Raw genomic sequence first — 16,179 nt, forward strand, 5'->3', positions numbered from 1 at the left:
CAGCCGCCTGTAGAATCCTTTCTTTGTCTTGAAATCTTAAGAATTTTATTAAAATTTATCATGGATATTGGTCATCTTGTGGTTTTGGTCTCAGAGCTCTATGTACCTGCTCTATTTCAATTGATCGGTCTTCCTCTTTCATTTGCAAGGTTTTCGGGATCCATCTTTGAAAAAATTCTATTGGATTGTCTCCCTCTGTACCTTCTTTAAGACCAACAATTTTAATGTTACTACGTCTACTAAAATTTTCCAACACGTCCACTTTCTCCAAGGGTCGATTTCTTTCCGTATTCCAGACAAGCACATCATTTTCTGTTTTGTCCACTCTATCGTTAATATGCTCCATTGTTCCTTCCATCTTCTGAAGTTTCTTATCCATTTCATCCTGTCTTTTCATAGCTTTATCATAGCACATCTTCACGTCTCTAAGCTCTGTTCTTAATTTTCTTAGTTCAGCTGTTAATTGCAATAAAGCCTCTCATGTCTCCGTCGCATCCTTTACTTCCAGTCTCTTCCAGTTCTTCCTCCTCTTCCTCATCTGTATTCCCTGTGGTATCCAATTCTGACTCTGAGTCGTTTTCAGTTGCGGTGGCCGTTCTTGTAGTTTAAGTTGTGTTGATTTGCGCATGCGCAATTCCGGCATCTTCTTCTGAGAGACCGCTACCACCGCCAATGCTCCCTGTTCTTCTACGCCAGAGATAAAATGAGTCTCCTCTGAAGGAGATCCAACCTGAATCCGAGGCTCCATCGCTGCAGTAGGCCCTTTTTTCTTCCCATCTCGCAGCGACTTCACAACAACAGACTTCTTCTGTTGCAGTTTACGAGGCATATCATAGACTAGTCTTACGAAGTTTATAAGTAGTTTTCAGAAAGTATTTATTAACTTTACCTTGTTTAAACGGTACTTTGCTGATTTTTTATGGGAGAGCTGGATTTACACGTCTCAATCCCACGTCATCACGTGACCCCCCCCCCCCCCCCAATGGATATTGAACCCTTGGACACTACCTCACTTTTTTTAATAGACAGTATTTCTGTTTTTTGCACGTTTTTTAATCTATTCAATATATATATACTGTAATTGATTTACTTATTATTATTATTTTAGTTATTTCTTTTTTATCTCTTCTATATTATGTATTGCATTGAACCGCTGCTGCTAAGTTAACAAATTCCACATCACATGCTAGTGATAATAAAACTGATTCTGACCAAGACATTCGCCACGTTGCTGGCATCTGGCTCTATTGACAGGAAATCCATGCATGCTAGGTTAAGTGGCCCCACACTCTGCAAGTGGGACAATGAAACGGCCCTCATAGACAGCGTCTTCCTCCATAAACATTGAATGCATGACTTCTCTGGCCTCATCCGGGGCCAGTAGAACCGATCTCTGAGAAATCCATAGGTCTTGTCAATCCCCCTCATAGCTAGAATCATCATGAAGCGACTTCAACACAATCCTCCGATAATTCTCAGGCAGAACCAGCTGAGAGCACTGAGACTGGTCTGGAAGCAATGTGACCTGGTAGAGGACCTGGTTCCTCAACTCTAATCTTGGGGCCAGTCTTTCAGTAATGGAGACACCACGGCATGTTTCGTCCTATCTGCTTTGACCATGTCTTCTTTTTTGACCGTTGACCTAACGGTACCGATGCCCGGGTCATCTCGCTGAGCAGCTGCCACTTCCCCAGGACTCAATTCCAGCAACTAGTTTGCCTTCAGAGCAGTCAGGTTACGGTAAGCTTGTGGAATGGGACCATCGTAAGCTCCCAATTGATCTACCACTCAATCCTGCCCCTGCCTTTCCTCTGCCTTCACCGTGATGGCAAACTGGCACATGGCTTTCACCCCTGGGGCAGGAACGCTCTGCCACTCTCCGTCCCTGTCCAGCCCCTTATGCACACGTTGGGACAATTACATTGGCATCAATGTTCCTACTTCCCAGCCAGTACTTCAGGCTGAAATCACATGCAGACAACACCACTAACCATTGATGGCCTGTGGCATCCAATTTTGATGAGGTCAGGATATAAATTAGGGGATTGTTGTCTGTCCTCACCTCAAATTTGGCACCATAGAGGTAGTTACTCAAGTTACCCACCACAGCCCATTTCATTGTCAGGAACTCCAATTTGTGCGTGGGATAATTTTTCTCAGAGGGTGACAGACTCCAGTTGTCAAATGCAACAAGTCTCAATCCTGTGCCTTGATCCTGATACAGGACACCCCGTAAGCCCTCTCTGCTCACATCTGTATGCAGTGCATAAGGCAATCGGGGGTCTGCAAAAGCCAGCACACCTGTGCCAGCAGCTCCCTCAGCGACTGAAAGGACTCTTCATAGTTTGCATCCCATCTCGCTCCAAAAGACTCTAAAGGGTTAAGATAATCTTTATCCTCCTCTCCTCATGTCCTCCTCCCTTTCTTCCCCAAGGGGAGATAACTAAACAGAAGCTGATTTTAAGGGTGACTCACTTTCGCTTAGTCCTTTGCGAATCTCTGATAGTACACACAGAACCCAAGGAATGAGCGCAAAGCACTGACAGTCTGGGGCCGCGGGCTTGTGGTCACTGCCTCTATCTTAGACAGATCTATAGCTACTCCGATTTATGAGACTGTGTGCCCAACATAGTTGACAAGGTGTCTTGCAGAACTGGCATTTGTCCAGGAAAAGTTTTAATCCTTCAGCTTTCAGGTAGCCCAGTACCTTCAGTAGCCTTGCTTCATGTTCCCCGAAGGTGGACCTGAACACTGTGAGATCATCCATATACACCAATACCTGAAGCATGTTCATACCCCCACCATTTTCTCCATGACATGCTGGAAAATCGCAGGGGCTCCTGATATGCCCTGGGGCATCTTTCAAACTGGAAGAATCCTAGTGGACATATAAATGCCATCTTCTCTTTGTCAGCCTCACTCATGGGGATCTGATAATAGCCACTCAAGTCCAGCACACTGAACTACTTCACATCACTCAGACAGACCACCGCGTCTTCGATCCTCGGGACTGTATACTGGTTGGGAACGATACACCTGTTCAGAGTCCTACAGTCCACACACATCTGTACCTTCCCATTCTTCTTCCTGGCCACTAATATTGGGGATGCACAGGAGCCTCTGACCTCAGTGATAATCCCAGCTTCCTTCAGTTTACACAAATGCTGCTGAACACCTCTGCAGGTGCCAGTCGCTGTGACCTCTCTCGGAACGGGGTGTCCTTGGTCACCCGGATGGTGTGGCGAATGCTCTTGGAACAGCCCACAGCACACTAGTCAGTAGAAAAGACATCTTCCAGCTTCAACATCTTCTCTACCAACCTCCTCTTCCAACCAACAGGTACCAGGAAATCCCCAAAGTTGAATGACTCGGCAGTCAACTTCCCATTTTTCAGAAGGAGTTTCTCCCCAGCTTGTCTCACAGGGACACTAGACATTTCCGTCACTGGGAAGAGGTGTGCCAGTGGTATCCCTCGCTTGAAGGTGACCTCCCTCTTCGTAGTGTTCCTGACACTCACTGCCATCCTGTTCATCTGTACAATCAAGGACTTCTGCAGTTCAGGCCTCACCAGTATCCCAGCAGGTAATCCCAACTCCTCTTTGTGGTCTTCCGGAGTATCCACAAGGAGGGCCTCGGTCTCAGGCTCTTCCAGTGCATCCACTAAGAGGGTCTCACCCTCAGGCATTCCAGGAAACTTGGGTATTCCCATCACTCTCGCTACTTCACCAGATTGTAACATGACTGGTTTTGACTGGGTGAACCACACAGTCCCTCGTCTAAGCTCATTATCCAGCCGAGTGTGGCCACGCACTTCCTCAAAAGCAGCGAGAAGGTTTTCAGAAAGCTCCCTTCAACTCTCTCCTTGCAGGCTCCCAGTAGTCTCCTCACAATAGGAATATTTTTCCCCACAAGAATTGAAACTCCGTCCTTCTCATCAGGATCGGACAAACCAGCACTAATATATCAAGGACCTCAGTTACTCCCAAATCTGCCTCCGAAAACTCCAGCTTCAACAACAAGTCACCGGCATATGGATCATCACCCGTACTAAGACCCCAGATCTCTAGTGCGCTGAGTGTGTCAAATACAGTACAGCAAAGTGACCTGTGACCCTGTGTCAAGTATGGCTCTGGCATAAATACCCTCTATGCGTAGCGATACACTGGAGCTTGGCCCCATCAAGCCTTCAGGAATAAGGCTTTTTGCTTTAGGGTGTTCCTTGATATATTGTTGGTAACATGCTCCGCCCCCCGAGACGCCAGGCTGTTCTCTCACTGGGTCTCTTCTAAGTTTCTCGACATATTTCCCTGCTTAGGTACCCGAGGGCTCACTCTCCAGTGGTTCACACTCCTGCCTGAAGTGTCTCTCTTCACCACAGTTGTAACAGACAATATCGGCTGCTCCCCTTCTCACAGGATCCTGGTCACTAGCATCCCTCTGCGTAGTCCATCCCCTTGGGAGGTCTGCCTCCTTATCAGCTCTGACATATGGGTCATAGTTCTAAGGTAGGGACATGTTTCTAATGATTTTTTATGCTCTCTGGGTTCTTAGAAACTTCCCAATCCTAAATCTTCCCACTAATTTTTGCTTTGTTGTATGCCCTTTCTTCTTCTTTTACGATAGCTTTGACTTCCCTTGTCAGCCACGGCTTTACTATTTTACCATCTGAGTATTTCTTCATTTTTGGATACACATGTCCTGCAGCTGCCTCACTTTTCCCAGAAACTCACACCATTCCTGCTCTGCTGACATCCCTGCCAGCAGCTCCTTCCAATTTCCTTTGGCCAACTCCTTTCTCATATCACTGTAATTTCCCTTACTCCACTGAATACTGCTACGTCAGACTTTACTTTCTTCCTATCAAATTTCAAGTTGTAAATACTAGTTCCTAAGGGTTCTTTTACCTTAAGCTCCCTAACCTCCTCCGGTTCAGTTACATAGCTCCCAGTCCAGTTTAGCTGATCCCCTAGTTGGCTGTACGACAAACTGCTCTAAAAAGCCACCTCTTGGGCATTCAACATGGCAGGAACAAATTTAGTTGATCTGTCGGCTTCCACTGTCCTAGACTCATTTGAGTTTGATGTTTTCTTCCATATTTCAAATCCATCATGGCCAGCATTTCCCTCTTTTAATCCACAGGATACCCTGGATGAAGAAGTAGAAGGATGGGTTAGTAAGTTTGCTGATGGCACAAAGGTTGAGGGTGTTGTGGAATTACAGTGTTACGAGAGAAGAGTATTGTCAGAGTTTACAGCAGGACATTGATAGGATGCAGAACTGGGCTGAGAAGTGGCAGATGGAGTTCAGCCCAGATAAGTGTTCATTTCGGTAGGTCAAATTTGAGAACAGAATTTAATATTAATGATAAGAGTCTTGGCAGTGTGGAGGATTTGAGAGATCTTGGCTTCTTTGTCCATTGGACACGCAAAGCTGCTGTGCAGGTTGACAGTGTTGTTAAGTAGGTGTATAGGGTGTTGGCATTCGTCAGCCATGGGATGGGGTTCAAGAGCCATGAGATAATGTTACAGCTATACAAGAGCTCTTGGTCAGACCCCGTTCGGAATACTGTGTTCAGTTCTAGTCATCTCACTACAGGAAGGATGTGGATACTATCGAGAGAGTGCAGAGCAGATTTACAAGGATGTTGCCTGGATTGTAGGGCGTACCTTATGAGAATAGGTTGGGTGAACTTGCCCTTTTCTTGTTAAAGCAACAGAGGATGAAAGGTGACCTGATAGAGGTGTATAAGATGATGAGGGGCATTGATCGTGTGGATAGCCAGACTCTTTTCCCCAGGGCTGAAATAGCTAACACGAGGGGCCATAGTTTTATGATGCTTGGAAATAGGTACCGAGGGGATGTCAGGGGTAAGTTTTTCACACAGAGAGCGGTGGGTATGTGGAATGCACTGCCGGTAGCGGTGGTGGAAGCAGATACAATAGGGTCTTTTATGAACCTCTTAGATAGTTACATGGAGCTTAGAAATATAGAGGGCTATGCGCTAGGGAAATTCTGGGCAGTTACTGGAGTAGGTTAGATGGTCGGCACAACATTGTGGGCTGAAGGGCCTGTAATGTGCTGTAGGTTTTCTATGTTCTATATTCCATGTTCCAAACTTCAGTCCCAAAAGGGATGGATTCTACACAACTTCATTAGCAAAACCCACATCATCTTTAATAGTCTTGGACAGCTCATCTCATTGTCTTATAATAGCTTCATTATGGTAAATAACTGTCTTGTTCTGCCTTAAATGAAATATTCTGGTATTGACAGGTAAGATAGATACAGAATATCATAAGAAACAAATCCACAATCTGTTAACCCATTCTTAATAAATCCTCCAGATAAACCTAATATTCTCTTTTTCGATGACGGGAACCAAATTTACTCCCTTTGTCAGTCTGAACCTCATCACACAATAAAGGACTAGCAACAGCTGGTATTGTGATAGTTATGGTATCAGTTGTCATCATTCACACTATGGACTAAGGTATATATGGAAAACCTTAATGCTCCAGGGTCACAGGGTTTGAGTTACCTGAGGCATATGATAATCTATAATCTTATTTCTGATTTGTGTCTATGTCAACAATACCATTGCATTCACAATAAAGCATGATGTCCCACTGTTATCCTCGTACTCCAATCTTTTTCCCATATCACCCTCAATCAACCACAAATGTCAACAACCAACAGTCTCATTTCCTTTTCACAATCTCATCTCAGTCCTTCATAAATTCGTTTGTAGTGCAGCAATCTTCAGTAGAGCCTTCGACCATTATGAGGCCCCTCATCACTAGTATTCCAATCCCAATCATCTCCAAACACCTGTAATTAAAAACATCAAGAGCAGTTTCTGTACTTATCTAATTATCTGATGCCTCCTCTAAATTTGAGGTTTCTATCCCCTTCTGTATTTCCAGAATATAAGACCATAAGACATAGGAGCAGAATTAGGCCATTCAGTACATCGAGTCTGCTCTGCGTATCATCACGGCTGACCCCAGATCCCACTCAAACCCCATACACCTGCCTTCTTGCCAGTCTTTTGATACTCTGACCGATCAGGAAACGATCAACTTCCGCCTTAAATATATGCACGGACTTGGTCTCCACTGCAGTCTGTGGTAGAGCATTCCACAGATTTACTACTCTCTGGCTAAAAGGGCAGCATTACAGTTTTAAAGCTGTGCCCTCTAGTTCTAGATACCCCACCAGAGGAAGCATCCCCTCCCCATCCACCCACATTCTTCTAAATTCCAATGAGTACAGGCCCAAAGCTGCCAAATGCTCCTCACAACACCTTTATTCGCAGAATCGTCCTCGTGAACCTCCTCTGGTCTCTCTCCAATGACAGCACATCCTTTCTGAGATACAGGGTCAAAAACGGTTGACAATACTCTTAAGTGTGGCCTGACTAGTGTCTTATAAAAGCTCAGCATTATCTGAATTGAATTGACTTTATTACTTACATCCTTTATATACATGAGGAGTAAATATTTCACAGGAAGACACGTAGTCCTCTTTTATTGTCATTTAGTAATGCATGCATTAAGAAATGATACATTATTTCCGGTGTGATATCACAAAACACAGGACAGATCAAGACTGAAAAAACTGACAAAACCACATAATTATAACATATAGTTACAACACTGCAACAATACCATAACTTGATGAAGAAGTCCATGAGCACAGTAAAGTTCAAAGTTTCTCAAATGTCCCACATCTCACGCAGACGGGAGAAGGAAGAAAAACTTTCCCCGCCGTGCCAACCACAGTCACACTCTGAGTCATACGAAAACTTTGAGCTCTGATCAGCTCTCCGACACTGAGTACTGAGCGCCATCTCTGTCCGAACGATTCAACCTCCTTCTCGGTCGCCAACAGCAGGCAAGGCCGGGGATTTTGAGGCCTACCCTCCGAAAGATTCCCGACCACACAGTAACAACAGCAGAGAACGGGCGTTTCAGAAATTTTTCCAGATGTTCCTCTGTGCTTTCACGTCCATTCTGCATCAAATCAGAATTGTCCACAGCCCCTATTTAACAGATACGATATCATTTTTCACCGGAGAGCTGCGCACGCACAGGCGCGCCGCCATCTCCTCCTCCTTCTCATCTTTATGCATGTCTCCTCTAAATGTGCAATGTGCAATTATAGTAATTTATAATAAATATTCTGTACAACAGAACAGTCAATATAACACAGAAATACAGTTGTGTCAGCATGAATGAAGCAGATTAATAGCCTGGTGGAAAAAGCTGTGCTGGAGCCTGTTGGTCCTGGCATTTATGCTGCGGTACCGTTTCCTGAATGATAGCAGCTGGAACAGTTTGTGGTTGGGGTTGCTTGGGTCTCCAATGATTTTTTCAGGCCCTTTTTACATACCTAGCTTCGAAAGTGTCATGAATAGTGGGAAGTTCACATCTACAGATGCACTGGGCTGTCCGCACCACTCTCTGCAGAGTCCTGCGATTGAGGGAGGTACAGTTCCCATACCAGGCAGTGATGCAGCCAGTCAGGATGCTCTCAATTGTGTTCCTGTAGAAAGATCTTAGGATTTGGGGGGGGCCAGACCAAACTTCATCAACCGTCTGAGGTGAAAGAGGTGCTGTTGTGCCTTTTTCACCACACAGCCGGTATGTGCGGACCACGTGAGATCCTCAGTGATGTTTACGCTGAGGAACTTAAAGCTGTTCACTCTCACTCCAGATCCATTGATGTCTATGGGAGTTAGCCTGTCTCCATTCCTCCTGTAATCCACAACCAGCTCCTTTGTTTTTGTGACATTGAGGGAGAAGTTGTTTTCTTGACTCCACTGTGTGAGGGAGATGACTTCCTCTCTGTGGGCTGCCACATTATTATTTGAGATTAGGCCAATCAGTGTGGCGTCATCAGCAAATTTAAATAGCAGATGGAGTGGTGGGTGGCAACACAGTCGTGGGTATACAGAGAGTAAAGGAGATTATCTCCTTGCTTTTAATTTCTGTTCCCCTTGAAATAAATGCCAACATTGTATTTGCCTTCTTTACCACAGACTCAGCCTGTAATTAATCTTCTGGGAGTCTTGCACGAGGACTCCTGTCCCTCTGTCGTCCAGAGTATCTCATTGACAATGTGACTGTGGATCTCAGCTACTAGAGAACATTGACTATGTCCAAAGGATTCAAGCTGGTTAAAATGATGCCAATCTAACTTATTTGGGGCAATCTGGATTCAATAACCAGATGGAGTGTCTCTGTCAATGACATCATATGATCCCACAGATCTTGGAAGTGTAAAAGGGCCTGGCCGATGTACTGAGATCATGTAGCCTTCTGTCCTCCCTCCAACTCCCTAAGTTTTATTCGCACACCAAAATAAACTTTACTCTGTTGTTTCTTCTGTACCATATTATTGTCTTCGACATAATGGGCTTCCTTAATAGTATCAATTAATTGCTGCACCCATTTGTCCTTTACAATACCATCATACTCGGGCTCTGATAAATCTAGCCCAACCAGGAATTCTAACCCTCTCATTTCTCTCTGGGTCATCATCAATTTAAAATGCGTAAGACCAGTAGAAGAAGCTTTGGTGGTACAAAGTATCATAAGGACATAGGGTAAGACAGTGACCCAAGTGGTCCTATGTTGTTTAGCCATTTTAGCTAACATTGTCTTCAAAATTCTGTGTATCTGTTCAACAATTCCATTGGATTGGGGTCGACAAAGGCTATGAAACCTCTGCTGTACCTTAAACAGTCTCATCAGATTTTGCATCACCTGTGCAGTGAAGTGAGGACCTTGATCTGATTCTAAACTCCTTGGCAACCCCAAGCAGTAAAGAGTTTCTCAAACAAAATCCTAGCTATAACCTTAGCAGTGGTATTTCTAGTTGGAAAAGCCTCTACCCACTTGGTGAAAGTATCTACTATCACAAGGATATATTTCAGACCTCCAGGGATGGAGGTAAAGGTCCTACACAGTCAATCTGGAGGTTAACCCATGGGTCTTCTACGGGCCTTTTGTGTTTTAAAACTGCTTTTCTAGCCAATTTATCTGGGTTATGCTGGGCACAAATCAAACAATTCTTACAATAATCTTTTACATTTCCTCACACCTTCGGCCACTAACACAGATTATTCAACTGTTCCATAGTTCTATCTGCTCCTTGAAGCCCAAAAACGGACCAATACATCATCTGGGTTTTTCTTCACTTTCTGGCACCACAAATCTACTGTTATTAAGTACAATCCCATTCTGTACCTGTATTCCTGGATAGTTCGCATACTCTTCAGAATTTTTCCCTGTCTGTACCTTTGCTAACTCCAGAACTTATTGCTGTACCTTAATTAAGTCTATAGGTATACTGTTTGTCTGTTTCTGTGTCATCATTCCTTCTATAATCTGGATTCCATTTCACTCCACATCTTGATCCTAATTTGGCTAACCCATCAGCCTTCCTGTCTCTTCCAGGGATGTCTTTACATGAGCCTTGACTCCAAGTGTGTTTCCTCTCGCCTTCTCAAATATATACTTCAACAAGGTCCTGATGGTAAAGCTTTACCATCTGCTGAGACGTAAACTCTCACTTCCCATTACAGTAAATATTGAGTCCAACTATTACAAACATACATACGATCTGAATATATGATTGCTCCTGAAGGACATCTGAAGGATGGCCGACAACGAAAGCTATAGCAAGTCCCCCTGTGGCCATTCCTCTCAGCAACAGGTATACCCTTTTGGATACTGATGGGGGGATGACCTATCTGGGAAATGTAATAGGGCGGCTTCCTACCCTAGCTTCTACAAAGGGTCTACCTGCATCATCCCGCCTTGCAGTTCACTCCTATGTAACTGAGGCCTGACACCCTCGTTGTGCACTTGGAGTCCCTATAGGTATCTCCGGATATAGTTGTGAATCTGTATTGACACCCTGGACATTACATTGTGTGTAACATGGTTGACCTTTCAGGGGCAACGAAGCTTTTGCTATATCCTGACCATGCCCAATCAGTCTGGATTATGGGCAATACCTGGCAAAATGACATTCGTGTCTGCAATTGAAATATTTCCGTGGGTATCCGGTATTCATACTGGGGAATGCAAACATTCTGACTGCGTCCTCGACCACCCCCTCTTAGGTGGCAGACCCTGGTAGACACCCCATCTCCCTTCATTCTACCATTTCACACCTTGTTCTCTTAAAGGGGCTATTTTAGGACCCTGTTTCCCTTATCCTCCTTCATACCTTTCTCCCTTACTTCCTTTCCCCATACTTGTGTCACCCTTCTGAGAACCCATGTCAGACACTTATCTGACTCCCGAGGTCCCGGGATGACTACCTGCCTATAGCTCCTCTCTATCAGCTCCTCACTGTCCTTGACCAGACGAAGGTCATCGAGATGTATCTCCAGTTCCCTAACATGGTCCCTGAGGAGCTGCAGCTCAACGCACCTGGGGCAGATGTGGCTGTCTGAGAGGCTGGGAATCTCCAGGACTTCCCACATCTGACACCGATCACACAACACTGGCTTCACACACATACTTCCTGTTTGTATTCTACACAGATAACCTACCTCACCTTGACCTATTATTGCCGAAGCCCCGTTGAGCCAAAGCCTTCCTACTTTGTTTCTCTCTACTCCGTTGCCTGCACCTCCATCGCCCGCTCTCTAAAGCTGTCTCCTTTTAAACACTTCTTGAATGTTTAACCTGGCTGATGAACACGCGCGTGCATGGTCATGCCTCGATCAAGCTGCTGAAGAAATAACCGCCTCCTTTTAAACTCTCCTCACTTAAACTCTTCACGTTGTTCTAACTGGCTGACGTCCACGTAGTTGCGCAGTTGTGCCTCGATCAAACTGCTGAAGAAATAACGCCTCCTTTTAAACTCTTCTCACTTTTAATCTCTTCTCGCTGTTCTAACTGGCTGATGTCCACGTGCTTGCACAGTCTTGCCCCGATTTCTTCAAAGAATTCCAGCATATTTGTCAGGCTAGATTTTCTCTTGAGGAAACCATGCTATCTATGGCCCATTTTATCATGTGCCTCCAAGTACCCTAAGACCTCATCCTTAGTAATTGATTCGAACATCCTCCCAACCACTGAGGTTAGTCTAATTGGCCTATAGTTTGATTTCTGCTTCCTTTCCCGTTACTTGAAGCGTGGAGTGACATTTGCAATTTTCCAGTCTTCAGGAACCATTCCACAATCTAGTGATTCTTGAAAGATCTTTACTAATGCATCTACGATCTCTTCAATGACCCCTTCCAGAACTCTGGGTTGTGCACCATGTGTTCCAGGTGAATTATCTACCTTCAGACCTTTCAGTTTCCCAAGAAAATTCTCTCTAGTTATGGTAACTTCACACACTTCATGACCCCGTCACCTGGAACTTACACCATGCTGCTAATATTTTCCACAGTGAAGGCTAACGCAAAATACTTATTCAGTTCTTCCTCAATTTTGTAGCCTACTGTTACTACCTCTCCAGCATCATTTTCCAAGAGTCCAATATCCACTCTCGCTCCTCTTTTACACTTTATGTATCTAAAGAAACTTCTGATATCCCCTTTAATATTATGGGCTAGCTTACTTTCATATAGACATTTTTAGTTGCTTTCTGTTGGTTTTTAAAAGAGGAAGAATAAATCAGCCATGGTAGAATGGCGGTGCAGACTTGAGAGGTCAATTGGCCGAATTTGTCTTATGTCTGATGGTCTTATTTCTTCAAATTTACTGATGAACCCACCAACATTTTCATCCCAATTATTTATAAAAATCACAAACAGCATTGATCCTTTATAACATCACTAATCACATCTCCATTTCAAATAACACCCTCCACCACTACTCTCTGTCTTCTAAAGCCTTGAATCCAGTCGCCATGGATCGCTGATGCCTCATCTTCTTGATCAGTGGCCTTGCCTAAAGGTTTTAATTTGTTACTAGTCTTTTATGGTATGTTTAAAACTGATGCCACAACCTATGGACTCACTCTCAAGGGCTCTATAATTCATGTTCTCAGAATTATCTATCTATCTATTTTTGTGTTTACACAGTTTGTCTTCTTTTGCACATTGACTGTTGACACTGTTTTGTGTCTATTTTTATTGATTCTATTGTATTTTTAGTTCTACTGTAAATACCTGCAAGTAATTGAATCTCATTATTTGGTGACATATATGCACTTAGATAGTAAATTTATTTTGAGCTTTGAACATTTGTTCCTGTATAACATATTTTATATCAACTCTGCCACCATCCCAAGTGCCACTAAAATGTCCCGCAAGAGCCCATGACCAACAAGTTCTTGCATCCGACTGGTTGACAACATTGAATTGTTTTGCTGTTCGCATTATGATAGGCAAGGCTGGAAGCAATACATGTGTGGCAATTATCATGTTCTCTGGTCATCAAGTGAAATTGTCCATATTTCATTTTGATGCTGAGAGAGCAGAATAAACATCTTATAGTTACTATGCTTCATACGCTGTTGATCAAATTGTCCAGGGAAATGATGACACTGCATTGGTACATTTGGTGAGTGTTATTGTTTTGGTTGCAGGTTGAGTTGTGTTATTTCACAGCTTTAACAATAAATGTATTACACTTTCAGAAGTTCAACAGATCCAGTTGGCCATGAAGTGATTTGGGCTTTGGGAGCTGGCTGTAGAGACATAATTTCCTTGCAAGTTGCACCATTACATCCTTGGTAAGGACACCTCCTTTCTTTAAAGTCTGTTAATATAGCTAGCATCTTTTGAAGACATTAAATATTGCAAAGTGCTTCAACCAAATGTTATTCAGCACGTTTCTGGGGCTAAGGGATTAGATGGGTGACCAGGAAACTTTTCTCAAGCAATATGAAGAAGGAACTATACTCAATCTCCAGTTAGGAAATGAGGTTGAGCTGATGTCAATCGGGAAAGTTGCGTACCTTTCGACAGGTCTTACAACAAAGCAGAATAAGCTCAGAGTGGATGTATTAAAAGCATGCTTATAACTTGCAAGGGGAAGTCCACCTTCACTCCTCAGAATGGATGACAGGCGACTCCTATTTTACAGCTTACGAAGTTTGTTTTTGCATGTTTCTTTGGCTGTTATCTGTTCTAGCTGGCTGAGTCTTAACATTCTGCAGCTACAGTCCTGTGTATCTTCTAATCAAGGCCACGCAATAAACCGATCACTCCTTGGTTACACAAAAATCAGAACATTAGATGCCTTCAGTTACGTATACACTTAACATATAGCAAAACACTCTGGGATTATACAGGTTTCATTTTGTCACATTAAAAGATTAAATACATCAAAATCACAAACTTCCACAGGGACTGCTTAGAGACCAAGAACCATAATACTATTAGTTTCAAAATAGTTATGGAAATTAAAAGGATTGACTAATAGTTAAAATCCTAAATTTGAGCAAGGCTTATTTTATGGAATTAGACAGTATCTTGCAAAGGTTCACTGGGAGAGATAGACTGGAGGTAAGTGACATCTAGCTAGTGGAAGGCTTTTAAAACTGAGATGGGGAGTGTTCAAGGCAACATATTCTTATCAGATTGAGAGGAAAGGCTGATTTGATTAGGGAACTGTGGTTGACAAAAGATATTGAGGCTTTATCAGGAAAATAAAAGAGGCATATGTCAGGTATTGACAGCTAGGATCAAGTGACTCTTTTGGAGACCATAAGGAATGTAAAATGAGGAGGAAATCTAGAGGACAAAAGAGGACATGAAATATCCTTGGCTGATAAAGGAAGAAGAATCTGAAAAATTGAGGTGGGGGCATGGCACTGTTGATCAGGGATAGTTTCACGGCTGCAGAAAAGGAGGAAGTCATGGAAGGGTTGTCTACAGAGTCTCTGTGGGTGGAAGTTAGGAATAGGAAGGGGTCAATAACTCTACTAGGTGTTTGTTATAGTCCACCCAACAGTAACAGAGACATCGAGGAGCAGGTAGAGAGACAGATTCTGGAAAGGAATAATAATAACAGGGTTGTTGTGGTGGGAAATTTTAATTTCCCAAATATTGATTGGCATCTCCCTAGAGTGAGGGGTTTAGATGGGGTAGAGTTTGTTAGATGTGTTCAGGAAGGTTTCTTGACACAATATATAGATAAACCTAGAAGAGGAGAGGCTGTACTTGATCTGGTATTTGGAAATGCACCTGGTCAGGTGTCAGATCTCTTAGTGGGAGAGCATTTTGGAGATAGTGATCACAGTTCTATCTCCTGTACCATAGCATTGGAGAGAGAGAGGAACAGACAAGTTAGGGAAACATTTAATTGGAGTAAGGGGAACTACGAGGCTATCAGGCAGGAACTTGAAGCATAAATTGGAAACAGATGTTCTCAGGGAAACATACGGAAGAAATGTGGCAAATGTTCAGGGGACACTTGCGTGGGGTTCTGAGTAGGTACACTCCAATGAGATGTGGAAAGGACGGTAAGGTACAAGATCCGTGGTGTACAAGGGCTGTTGTAAATCTGGTCAAGGAGAAAAGAAGAGCTTACGAAAGGTTCTAAAAACTAGGTAATAATATGAATCTAGAAGATTATAAGGCTAGCAGGAAAGAGCTTAAGAATGAAATTAGGAGAGCCAGAAGGGGCCCTGAGAAGAACTTGGCGATAGGATTAAGGAAAACCCCAAGCCATTCTACAAGTATGTGAAGAGCAAGAGGATAAGACGTGAGAGAATAGGACAAATCAAGTGTAAATGGAAAAGCGTGTATGGAACCAGAGGAAACAGTAGGGTTACTTAATGAATACTTTGCTTCGGTATTCACTATGGAAAAGGATCTTGGTGATTGTAGGGATGACTTATAGTGGACGGAAAAGTTTGAGAATGTAAATATTAAGAAAGAGGATTTGCTGGAGCTTCTGGAAAGCATCAAGTTGGATAGATCATTGGGACCGAAGGGGATGTACCCCAGGCTACTGTGGGAAGCGATGGAGGAGATTGCTGAGCCTCTGGTAATAATCTTTGCATCATCAATGAGGACAGGAGATGTTCCGGAGGATTGGAGGGTTGTGGATGTTGTTCCCTTATTCAAGAAAGGTTGTAGGGATAGCCAGGGAAATTATAGACCTGTGAATCTTACTTCAGTGGTTGGTAAGTTGATGGAGAAGATCCTGAGAGGCAGGATTTATGAACGTTTCAAGAGGCATAATATGATTAGGAATAGTC

The 16,179-nt window shown here is 43.4% G+C and overlaps 1 protein-coding gene across 1 annotated transcript in view; it reads left to right on the top strand.

Moving 5' to 3' along the window:
* Positions 1-16,179, top strand: part of fbxo41 (F-box protein 41) — a 225,460-nt gene that overhangs the window by 167,355 nt on the left and 41,926 nt on the right. Inside the window, exon 8 of the mRNA XM_072254830.1 lies at positions 13,609-13,704. Within this exon, the coding sequence (XP_072110931.1) occupies positions 13,609-13,704 (96 nt within the window). The remainder of the gene's footprint in view (positions 1-13,608; positions 13,705-16,179) is intronic.

The sequence above is a fragment of the Mobula birostris genome, chromosome 4, assembly GCF_030028105.1.
Source record: "Mobula birostris isolate sMobBir1 chromosome 4, sMobBir1.hap1, whole genome shotgun sequence".
NCBI lineage: Eukaryota > Metazoa > Chordata > Chondrichthyes > Myliobatiformes > Myliobatidae > Mobula > Mobula birostris.